A 12565-nucleotide genomic window follows, 5' to 3' on the forward strand; every position below is an offset into this window, starting at 1 on the left:
TTAGACGTTCTTCCACAATAGATATACTGAAGTCTTGGAAGGTCCCTCTGCACATACATTTCATTGTTGCTGAAGATGACATCAGACCATGACATTGTCATCAGGTGGTGACAGCTCTCATCATACAAGACACGTCAACACAACTCTCATAGTTTATCTTCCCGATTAATGACGTCATCTGAACAACGTCCGAATAAAATCCGTCATTCCACGACTGGTTCTCAGTCGTAGGTGTTCAGGGCCCGTGATCCTGGGGTAGGTTGCATCACTCATATTGGGGCGGTGTTTTTAGTAAGGTCCACATATTTCCCGCGCGTTAGGCGTCCACAGCTGACGCCAGACCATTTTGATCCTGATTGCCTGGCTAGGGACTCCGGGTGCGTTACAGCTGCCGCCGCTACTCCTGTCATCATCAAAAACGATCCTAGAATTCTGGTAGCGACCTGTACAAAACGAGGAAAGTATTAAAAAATAATACAAATCCAAAACTATAAGCCTACCAGTTCGGGGCAGGGTGGATACCTACGTATGTTACGTGCCCCTTTCCACCCTCTAACGAACTGGTGATGTGAGTTCAAATGCAAAACCGAGTATACAGTGTGCGATAAATAATTAAGTTATTAAATTTGTTTCAGATCCGTTAATCTTTGGCGGATTAGAGAAATGTCAGGACTTAATTCCACATCTATATGAAGAAATCACTTCTACGATTGATTTCACTGTTTTCATCGTTTTTTCGACCTTGAATAGCTTCTGAATGAACCAAAAATAATAATCTATTTTGTTGTTAAAGACAAGTAGGCCTTATGCTTGACATTATAGATCGGAGCCTGTATCACTGTAAAATTTGCAGCTTTACAGAGTGCAATATACAACTAGATGAGATATACACTGTAAGTGAGGTTTGGTATTCATGCAAGTTCAGGGATTCGAGTTCATCAAGGGTTTATTCTCACCAAGGATTCCACTGACAGCCGACGAGAGACCACCCGATCTGACCACGTCAAAGGAGAGGTGATAGGGAACCTCCCCGTCGTTACCGGCGGGTAACATTTCGGCCATAATCTCAAACACGGTGCCGTTGTTCAATCTTATCGTCGCGTTCCTCCCGACGACGTCCATGCGGTGGTCGCCGATGATGAGAGAGGTCGACGCGTCGTCGTCCGACCAGCGAACCGTCTGGAAGGAATCGACGATGATTGAAGTTGCGGTGAACTCGAAGATGTGGGGGTCCTGCTCCGAGGTCAGGCTGACGAGGACCTCCTCGGTGAAGGTCCGGTCGCTGATCACTCCTTCCTCGAACAGGAAATCGCCGCCAACGGTTCCGCTCACCGTAATACCTTATTGGCACGAGAATTGTATTCAAAGAATAACATTGAATGCTTAGTAGATAATATGGAAATGTTGAACCTGCTTGATTAAGCATTCTCGTAAGACATGTTGAAATAGGACAAATTATGTATCAAAGAATGTAGTCAGGATACGCATGTAAGAGCGAATGTCCTGAAAATAAAACATCGAGCAACGTCAAGGGAAGCAATATGACACTATTGTATTTACTGTGTTTGAATTTGGTAAGTGAAGATCACAGCACATAACCGCACACGGCTTGCCGTACGTTCATGAGATTTCACACATAAAGTAAACGCTTTGTAGCATCAAGTAAAAATTGTCCTACTCATGTACATAATCAACATACATATTAAATCTATCGTGATCAAAGTAAAAAAAAAGGTTTGGATGAGCTCATTAGTGGAATAAAAGATAGACAAATTATAGAGCATCATCTTTTTGCCATCTTGCTAACGTAAACCGCAGCTAGTATATTTAGTAACAACGGGACAACGTTCGTGACTGTTATTTTCACAGAGATCTCACGGAGAAGATGCAATACCGACATCAATAGAATACAAAACCCCGAAAGGGTTCACTTTTTTTGAATATCGGATTCCATTCATTGTAGAACCAAGAAAGGCCCCAAATCTTTCCATGATGTATTGTTAAACAACCACAAACGAGCACATCAGGTGGGCGTGGCCCATTTAGTGATTACCATTAACTGGATCCTCGAGTAGGGTCAAAATGTCCCCTCTCCACGGATCGTCTTCCAGGCACACGTTCATGCTGATCTCCGGAATCGCAACGGTGTCCAATAAGGTTTCTGCAAAACAACGGCGGTGGGGATCAAGCAACAGGGCACCACAATGACAAAGAGGACGATATAATGAGTCTGATACTAGCAAAACTGGGCTACATTTTATTACAAATGGGCTTAAGAAAGGTAAGGATAGAAAGAAGAAAAGGAGCGGAGAAGGATGAAGTAAAAGGTAAGGAGGAGACGCACAATGTTAAACTATAAGACTATCATGACTATAATGGTATAGTCACATCAAAACTCGGCGCATTGATTGATATGAACATGACTAACGTTATTTTGTCACTAACGTGTGTATCAAGATTCACTTAGAGTGTGTTTTGCAAAACAGATATTACTGAACTCCAGTTAAGTGATTGCGTCAATCGTCCATTAAAGAAGTAAAGGAGATGCAAGTTAAACACACAGCACAAGTGATTTTACCGTCGGGGATTCTGGTGGGTGGAACGTAGGGTGCTGTGATAATGTAGTCCGCGTATAGGGACTCCCTGACTCTCCTAGGTAGAGTAGACGCGATAATGCGCATTGCAAAGGGATCCACGACGTTGGTAGAACTCACTTGGTGTCTCAGCAGCAGGGCCGTGAAGGGGTTAAAGAAGCTGTGAATGTTGCGGAGATCGACATAGAAGGCAAAGGTGAGGTGTGATAATATAGTACTTCCTCAGGTAGTATAATGATGTTGATAACAATGAATGAGAAGTATGAAATACATAGACTGAATTTGAAAAAAATGAAATTGAATTGAAAATTATTACACTCTCAGCGGAAGGTCGTTCCATCCTTGGCACAGCTCAGTCAAAATGTTACCCTATCGTTTTGCATCTGTTGTTTTATATTTCACGACAAATACACATTGACTGCAATATCACTATGTCGGCTTGCTGGGCAAAAAGATTGGTAACTTGCACGAAGAAAGAAGCCGTGAATGTAATGAGTCACAATTTCCCCACATTATACACCGAACAATAAAGATCAGGTAATTAGAACGGAGTGTTTGAAGGAAACCTTGATTTATAGCTTTAACTTGCGATTAGCTGTTACTCGCTCTACGAATTCGATAACCATCACTAATGATCATTCGGTTTGTTAATTGATTCAATGCCATAGATGAACCGTCTCGTTCTCGGACTGGAAATAGAGAAAGTTCGAGCGATCGAACAATCTCGAAAAATACGCGATTGATCGCTGACGTTGTTGATCAGATTACATCGGTCACTGACCTGTGTTCGATGGACATGTCTCTGATCTCATCATCCTTGGCTGTGGCGTACTCGGGGTTGATCTCGTTCACCGCATTCTCCTGCTTCAGGTCCTGGATGATGTGATACGCCCAGATCTTCGCCAGGATGTTGTCTGGGACGTCTTCGTCGAGTAGAGCCATGTCCGGTGCCTGCAAATCGGGTATTGTACCGGAAGTCATAAAGAGTGACACTATAATGGTTTGGAAAGTCGGGCATGATTCCATCCTTATGGTTGATAGCATGATAAGGGGTGCAAAATTGAGTCCTAACACTTTCTTGGCATACATGCAAATAGTTTATGAACTGTACAGCAAGGATATGCTTAAAAACCTCAATAAAAAAAATACAAGTGACCAACAGTCCTATTCTTAGCTTAATCCTAGTTCGTTTTCTGTTTTCACTGTTTACAAATTACTTATCTCATTTCAAGATAAAAACTGCACATTGGAAAGAATCATTATTATGAGTACATTTAAAGGGAAGACTACACAAATATACTTAAAAACGCATTTATTCATTCACCCCTGTATTGTGTACGTACTGTATTGTATACTGTACTGTATACACTCCCATGTTTGTTTGAATGCTGAGGTCCGTCTTCTGAATGAAGATGTCTGTTTAAAATCAGCAAACCTTTCATTTCTTATACAGTCCGGAGACATTTGATTTAATTATACAGAAGAAGAAATTGATGAGATTTCAAACCCACAAAACAAATGCTTTTTAATCCATCTTCACCGTACAAATTTATCTTTGATATGAATTATGTATGCTGTTTGTTATTTTTTTCCCTAGAAGTAAAACTGAATAATAATCGACGATAATGAGAAGAGAGATAGCAACTCTAACCGTAATGTCTCCACTCGCGAACAATGTGACGGGTCTCTGGGAGGTGCTGCCGTACACGTAGGAGCGCAGATTTCGGGAGGGAGTGTTAGGCATGAGCTTCCCGACGATCGTCAGCTCCGATCCGTTGAAGTAGTTGGAGAACGACGTCTCGCTGAGCGTGTTCCGCTCGAAACCACGCGTGTAGATGAAGGAGACGTCGCGAAGGAGCGGCGAGGCCACCTCGAAGTAGAAGTCTTCCAGCAGCTTTCCCGCGTCCGCCCTCTCGGGGATTTGCCTGGCGACGCCGTGGTTCTGTACATTGTCAAGCCAATGAAGTGGGATTTAAAATGAGAAAAGAATGATACCTAGGCATGCGTCAATTTCAATACTTTATTCTTTTCCCCGCCCGAAATAATAATGATTTACGTCATATAGCTCCGCAGTAATTAAAACGAAACTTGGGGAGGAATGGATTTCAAATACATTATCAAGGAGAAACGAGCAATGAAGTGAAGCGAGATGGCCTGAGTAAATTGAGATATTAGTGATTCAAAAAAAAAAGGCACAAAGTAATGCCATCCAGTGGTGTGTTCTTTGGGACGGAAACATTTTTCTCACCTGCAGCGACAGACGCTGCAAGAATGGAAAGTCCAGATCTTCGCCGAATCCGAGATTGAAGAGGGAAAAGTCGTTTCCTATGGCGTTATCGACTTTCCGCTCGATGATCTCCTTGTCGATCTCCCCGTGGTTGGGGTTGCCGTCCGACAACACGATCAGCATCGACACCACGTTCTCGCTCTGCTGGACGACTTCGGCGTCGTCACGGAGCATCCGGACTCCAGCGATGATGGCCTTATACAAGTTGGTATCTAGAATGTGATTTAATTTGGACAGGATTTCATGCTCAGCTAAGATGCGACTACAAGATCGTCTGTTTCTATCACTGTATATATATTTTCTCTCTCCTCTCTGTCAAAGTTTTATGTCGCAACTGTGGCACAAGATTAATCTTCTTTAACCATGGATTCAAGAATCATACTAGGACTTTTGAATCACCGAAAAATAAGATGTTCCTTCCCTTTTTCATATCAAAACAAACTATATAACCAAAAAATATAACATGTGATTATAGATGTGCAGAAAGTTAGTGTTGATATCCGGTCTGCATTATTTAACGGAAAATGCAATAATGTAGGCAACCGCGGTATCTAATTACACAATTTTGTTTGTAATTGACTGTTCCCTGCTGGAAAGAACACAGTGTCCCACAGTGTGAGAAACACGGTGTGAAACGCAGTGTGAACACAGTGTGAATTCTCTTCACTCTGTTAAATTCGAGCGTTTTAACAGTGTGAACACAATGTGAGTAATCAATTCAGTGTGAAACAAAGCATTACTATGTGAACACTCTGTGAAAATCACACCACAGTGTGAAATCATCTTCACATTGTTAAATTCGAGCGTTTTCTCATAGTCAACTATGTGAATACACTATGGGACACTGTGTTCTTTCCAGTAAGGTTAATACAGTTGCCATAGTAAAGTTGTATATCTGCAAATTGCTGCAACTGAAATTAACTTCACATCATTGTCACAGACTCAAGATAAGTGTATTATGAGATCTATTTTCTGCATGTGACCTTCGCTATTTAGGGTGTAAGGTGTTTTGTGTTTAGTAAGGTGTTTTGTGTTGTAGTTTTTCATGCCATCATGATTTATGACATAACCATTATCGGTTATAGTTAGTAAAGGATGTTTGGCTAAAAATCGAGCGTACTTTCTCTCTCTTGGAGGCTGTTGACGAACCGCTTGGCTCTGCGAATATTCGACTGGGTGGCCGTGAGCATCTTGTTGCGATCCAAGAAGTTAACATCGTCCGAGAAGGGGAGGATATTGAATTTATCCGTCTCCGGCATGTCATTGAGAATGGTCGTGAGGGCGTCCTTCACCTGACGCAGCTTTGTTCCCGCCATGGACCCGCTCACGTCGATGATGAAGACGACGTGCTTCCGCAGCACCGACAGTCCGGACGGCGAGAAGTAGTGGACGAAGTGGTCGTCGAGCACCTGGTTGATACGAACATACTATTTCCATTAAGATTATTCACAGGTCATTCTTATATATAAAATATTTTGATAACTTCAACAACATTCCGAGCATAAATTGTAATCTCAAAGGAGTCAAGGTCATCTTTTCAACCCTTTGAGTGACGATTACTACAGACAACTCTTAGCTTTGTACACACTGTCCAAGTTCTCTGGTACTGTAAGGGTTAACCTATACGGGAACCCTTATGAACCCTGTACAAAGTCTACGGAAACTGTTGACGAATATTGAAAATATTTTGATTTTGTATTATGTTAGATTGATATTTGTGATTGAAAGCCGAAGAAGTAATGATAACAGTAATAATAATGTACTAACTGTCATACCGCCATAATTATCACTCAAAATGTATAGGCAAAACTTCACCTGGATATCGCCTCCATCAGGGGTATGATTGACGTCATACTCCACGATATAGTCTCCCATATACCCGCGTGGAGAAACGTCCCTCTGATCTCTAGGGCCCGGCGAGTATTGAACCTCCCATCGCTCGTCCTCCGGCATCAGTGAGCTAAACCGATCGAGGGGGATAGGGTCAGCGGGTCTGGTCTGGTCTTGGAAAGACGCCCCGCCAAAACTGAATCCTTGCGGCTCTATGACGATCGTGTGAAGATTCATTTCGTCCACTACCTGAAAAGTGATCGAAATAGTTCGTTTGCTCACCTTCTTCAATCTCTTATAACATTTAGCTTATCATTGAATCATTCATCATCACCACTTATTTATTTGATTTCTATACATCTTTTTCATGTATGAAGATAAGGTCAACTGTGATATCTTACATTATCAAACTGTTGGTCATGGATTACAATGAAGGCTTGTTAGTGTCTTCCTAATTTCATGGCAAGTTTTTGTTTCTGCGATTGTTTCAACCACAGTTCACAAGTGAAGATAATATTGTATCGCAAAGTCCTTCGTTACCCGAATATTAAGGATTCGTTCTCATAACGTTTTCACATTGAATTGTAGGATCTCACTATTTCTATCCATAAGGGCAACATAGACAATTCCTTAACTTGATTGTGCTTGAACAAGTGGTACACCTCATGTTACGACAAATAATAGCCATAATAAACACAACAAATGATAAATTCATGGAAAAAATGTTCTTTGTTTTTCAGTGGTTTCCGCACTTGTCAGGGACAAAACTACGATGATTTTAAATCACCTTTCCTTCGCTAAATCACCCAAGTGAAGTGGAACATGTTGCTGTTTTACAGACAGAGCGTGTTCTGGATCACGCCGTCAAACCGCAAAAACGTCATGAATATGCATCTCTTTTATCATGCAATGTGATTCTAGGTAAAGAAACTATGTTCTTTTTTAATATGGTATGGAGCCTGTGTGATGCATAGGTATATTAGCAAAACAGACTTTTTTGTTCTCACGCAGGCTCGACAAAAGACAAAAGCAAAGAATACATAGACGCTTGTTTCCGCCTCTGTGTGGAGATGCCCTCAGCGGATACACTGCTGCCATTGAGAAAAGAAGTTTTATGTACCTGCTCTGGGTAGATGCCGATAGTTTGCTGTATTTTACCGAGTCGTCTTGGCAGCATCTCTTCGTAGGTCAGGGTGAACAGGGCTGTGTGTCTCGGGTCGATTGGGACTGACACCACGAGGATGTCGTTATTAGGGTCCCTACAGAGAAAGATGAGGGACTTTGAATTCGCTATACATCTCAGATCTCAAAGATTTCTATTATCACACGGTATTAGTTTGACGTCGCAACGTCATCATGCCTTGTTCAGCCTTGTAATTTTATTTCAAACAAGCAGTATAATGTTGTCTTCTGTTTAAGAGCTGTTTTACTTTAAAGCAAGGTCATATCTTATTGATATAAGTTTCCTCGACAGCGATTTAAAGAACACGATACCCTTTTCCCTAGCAACAACAACAACAAAAAAATATGAAAAAATGATGAGTCTCATTATTTTGACAGGGTCCTGATAGGGGACCGCTAAGAAATGTCTTAAGAAATAATTCTTAAGAATAGAATAATAAAGCAAAATGTAAAGTATCAGAAATTCGAATAGTGTGGTAATTTTCTTGCTCTTTTTATGTAAGGAAATCTCGATCGCTCGCTCGATGTGACTCTACAAAATTTTAGCCCAAGTAATGCAGGATAACTCGTATATGCTCCATTTTAGCTCGAATATATATAATTGTATATATACTTTCAAAGTAAGAATCTCGGTTCCCATTTCTGCATACTTGCGATTTGCTGGGAAACCTAGATTTCAAAACACTTGGTGTTTTGTATAGTATGTATGTGTTAAACGCGGAGAAACAAGATAGGCAAACTTCGAGTAGCTCCCTGGCCATCTCCTTGCTCTGCCTTGTGCATTCTGAAGATTCACCCTCTCCTGTAGCATCGCTATCATAAACATATCACGAATACCGTATGGTGTGTGCTACCGTGAGATTAGCTTACATCATCTTAGAGGATTAAGTACATCCTACATTTTTAACTACGACCAGAACCAAACGGTACTCACAGGGGTGACAGTATCCCTCCCGATCGACCAATCTCGAGGGAACCTAGGCCAAGCCCAGCGGTGTCCTGGGGGTTTGTAACGTCACTGGTATAGGTACGGCCGTTGACAAAACTAGAAGATAAAAGAGAGAATGGTATTGTCGATCATAATCATCATCTTCGGGACTCTTAACCTACTCACATAGATATGTAAGATATTTTTATATTGTATCATATTATATCATATTATATTATATTGTATTATATTATATTACATTATATTATATTATATCATATTGTATTGTATTATATTATATTATATTATATTATATTATATTATATTATATTATATTATATTATATTATATTATATTATATCATATTGTATTATATTATATTATATAGTATTATATTATATTATATATATTACAAAATACTATATAATTTTATATTGTGCAAAATCATATTATGTTATATCATAATCATTGTATTTGACATTAATTACATGATAGAAAGAATACATACATAGATACATAAAACCATAGTCTAGTTCAATCGCATTGAATAAAAAAAAAACAATCACGAAAACTTACAGTCGAAGACTGGTGATGAATGCTTTTGACGGCAACTTCTGCTTGAAGACGGCCTGAGCCGTCGTGGACGCGTTACTGATCATCTCACACTCGACCGTGGTCGTCGCATACCGTAGGACGACGACGGAATTAACGTCTAGCCGGGTGATGTAAACACCTCGCTTTAAAGAGAAATGGTAAGGTATATACTGGGTCCTATGCATCAACAAAGTAAGCGTACAAAGAAAATAATTCTTCTATTTTTAGTGATAACGTATCTTTTCATCGTGGGGCTCGAAGCACTCTATGATACAGAATTGACCGTGTCATCGGTCAGTAGTCAAATTATCCGATACAGTAACGAGACCTATTATTCCCCTGTCTCTTGAACGAAGGAAATCAAGTGCTCTTTTACTATGCTAGAAAATGAACAATCTTTTTGAATTCTCTTTACACTTTCTTCATATCGCTCCACGACTAGGTCTCGAGATCTGCTGTAACCCTCTTATTCAGTGATGGCTGTAATAAAACTTTAAAACGGTATAACTTTCATGACTTTTAAATGCATTGCCCGATTTTCCTCAAACTTCATTCGGGAGAAGAATTTTGTTATAAAACATCGTAAAAGCCTCTTCGTCAGTAGACAATTAAGGTCTTTACAGCACTATGGTGTTTAAGGCACTACGAAAACTATCAAGACGGAAAACATGTGATCTCATCTTGACAAGTTGGCTTCTATGATTGTTTTCTACTAAAGAGAAGTTTATGACCCGCTGGGTTTGCTTCCTCAGCATAAGTGGCAGACAGACAACCGGATGTTTCTTTTGAATGAAGTGTGAAAGCGCTATTTTCCTGATAAATTGCATTAAAATTGCAAATGTACAATAGGAAACATTTTCTTCGGCGTGTCGACGTCATGTGTGGATTATCTTAAGATGGTTTCCGTGTTATCCTCTGTGCATTGAAAGGCGGGGGGGGGGGGGGAGACATTAATACTTACGTCGTTCCTAACAGCAAGGGGGGCATCTAACCGCGTGGTGTCAATCTCATTTGGCCGATTTCCTGAGTGAATGATACAAAGTTTGTACAAAGTTGTAACGGTAGTGAATCATACACAAAATGAATTCTTAAGTAAAATATTTGATGAAATATGTCGGAATGACTCTGTGATGGAGTCTTATCTGTTGATATACCTCATTACACGGGGACATGGAAACGTGAACGTTGGTGAGTCTCAGAATAAGATGTTCGTAAGGCATCGTGATAGCGTTGTCTCAGTGACGTGACCATGTAAGTTTCTTGTCATTATCTGGGTTTTGTTTTGTTTTGTTTTGTTTTGGTTTGGTTTTTTTTTGGCTTCACTGTCACAGAACCTCAATTTTTTAAAGAGACAACATGGGGTCCTTAACAGATTACAAAGGTTCTCAAGATATAGCAAGGGTTCTCAGTGTATAACACATGCTGAAAAATATGTCAATAGATTCTACCTTTCAAATACAAATAGCTTAAGTCAGGGATCTTAGTCCCCAGCTTTGGTGCTTCACAGTCCAGCACAGCATCCTCGAGGATTTCATACACCGGCATTTGACTCATTGATAGCAACCTCAAATAGCTTCTTCACTTACCAAGTGGCCTACAGTATTAGAGAGGTATCCTTTTGAATTTTAAATGCCGTTATTGCCCTCTTGCCAGTTCACGCTTGATGGCAGTGAAATGGAGGCAGTTTGTTTGTTTTAATTGTGCGCGCTAGCCCTTAAAACGTGTATATTATGTATGGATGTGCATACTTTCCGTGAGCGAAAGATGTACAAATTTAATTAGGGAAACATTGATCATAATAGTATACTACATGTACAAGTAGGCCTACTCACCCACTGCTTCTTCCAGGAGGTTCCTTTCCGTGTTCGCCCTGCTCAGCGCCGGCAATGCCATCGGCGCGTCCGGGCCGCTCATCGCTTCGCCAGTTTCGGGATCGACGACGGTTAGCGGGGTCAGCGGCGTCACAAAGTTGTGCTCCTGGGCCAATCTGATGATGCGCTCGGCGATGTCGTAGCGTTCGATGGGATCGGTGCTCTCGCCGAATTCGTTGATCAGATTTTGGAGGGCTTTCATGGCCCAGATGCGACGCACGACATTGGGGACTGCCCGAGACTGGCTGAGCTCGGGGGACGTGTACTGTGCGATCAGATATTGGGAAAAAGGTGATACGGATTTTTCTAGTTCATTTTCTATCCACATGCAAGTGACTTCTCTTTGACTAAAATTTGCAGAAACTTCAGAAAGTTCAAATAATTCTATCACTTCTGAAACACGGGTATTGTAACCCTTCTGCTGAAAGGGGGGGGGGGAGGGTAGGAATTGGGGGTTAAAAATCGTGATCTACGATGACGAGAATACGTCTTGACGAAAACTTTTTTTTTTCAGTTGGCTCTGTTGATCTTACCGTTGTGTCAATAGGGATTGATTTGATCCTGTCTCCGTCTTTAGACTTCACTGCTATCCTTGCCTGTAGTACGTCGGAGGGACGACTGCCCAACAGCTTACCAGCAACGACCAGTTCCGACCCGTCGTAGTACACGGGGAACAGATGCTTGGTGAGGGTCTGAGCATCTGCCATGTCGTTGGGATACTCTAAGGACACATCGAACAGTAGAGGGCGGTAGAGCTCAAAATAGACCTGTCTGAGCTGATCCGCTGCGGTGCTGCCTTCGTAGATCATCTTAGCCGTGCCATTGTTCTGGGAGGCGAGCTTGACGAGGAGGTCGAAGTCGACTAGCCTGCCGAAACCGACCGTGTAGAGGGCGTGCTTGCCATCGATGGCCTGGCGAGCGTTGTTGAGGATGTCCTCCTCGGTGGTGGTGCCGACGGACGGGTTGCCGTCAGTCAGGAGGATCATCATGCTGAGGATATTGTCCTCCGGGCGATTGTAGCGAGCCTCGCTGTCGAGCAGTTCGTCGGCCTTTAGGATGGCGTCGTTGAGGTTCGTCTCTGAAAGAGGAGAAAATTCATGTGGGAACACTAATTTATCGTAACATGATCTCTCTAAAAGGATTTTAACGAGAAGTTGCAGGATAAATTCATACGGAAAGCGTCATGGTGAAGTGGAGAATGGCTGATATATAGTAGAATGAGGATGATGAAAATAAGGTCTACACATTAAAATGCAAGAGAGGACTAAGGTTTTTCCTT

At 41.4% G+C, this 12565-nt stretch overlaps 1 protein-coding gene across 1 annotated transcript in view; it reads right to left on the bottom strand.

Moving 5' to 3' along the window:
* Positions 1-288: 288 nt before the first annotated feature.
* LOC139735085 (uncharacterized) overlaps positions 289-12565 on the bottom strand; it is a 35846-nt gene continuing 23569 nt past the window's right edge. The window contains exons 17-31 of the mRNA XM_071645858.1: positions 11820-12364; positions 11248-11551; positions 10377-10438; positions 9398-9558; positions 8828-8938; positions 7832-7970; positions 6697-6960; positions 6002-6290; positions 4843-5093; positions 4246-4536; positions 3376-3545; positions 2579-2754; positions 2054-2161; positions 957-1340; positions 289-443 (exon numbers count right to left, since the gene is read on the bottom strand). Of these exons, the coding sequence (XP_071501959.1) occupies positions 289-443; positions 957-1340; positions 2054-2161; positions 2579-2754; positions 3376-3545; positions 4246-4536; positions 4843-5093; positions 6002-6290; positions 6697-6960; positions 7832-7970; positions 8828-8938; positions 9398-9558; positions 10377-10438; positions 11248-11551; positions 11820-12364 (3410 nt within the window). The remainder of the gene's footprint in view (positions 444-956; positions 1341-2053; positions 2162-2578; positions 2755-3375; positions 3546-4245; positions 4537-4842; positions 5094-6001; positions 6291-6696; positions 6961-7831; positions 7971-8827; positions 8939-9397; positions 9559-10376; positions 10439-11247; positions 11552-11819; positions 12365-12565) is intronic.

Source organism: Diadema antillarum, unplaced genomic scaffold (genome assembly GCF_040938485.1).
Source record: "Diadema antillarum isolate AM-2024a unplaced genomic scaffold, OU_Dant_1.0 seq00000563_RagTag, whole genome shotgun sequence".
NCBI lineage: Eukaryota > Metazoa > Echinodermata > Echinoidea > Diadematoida > Diadematidae > Diadema > Diadema antillarum.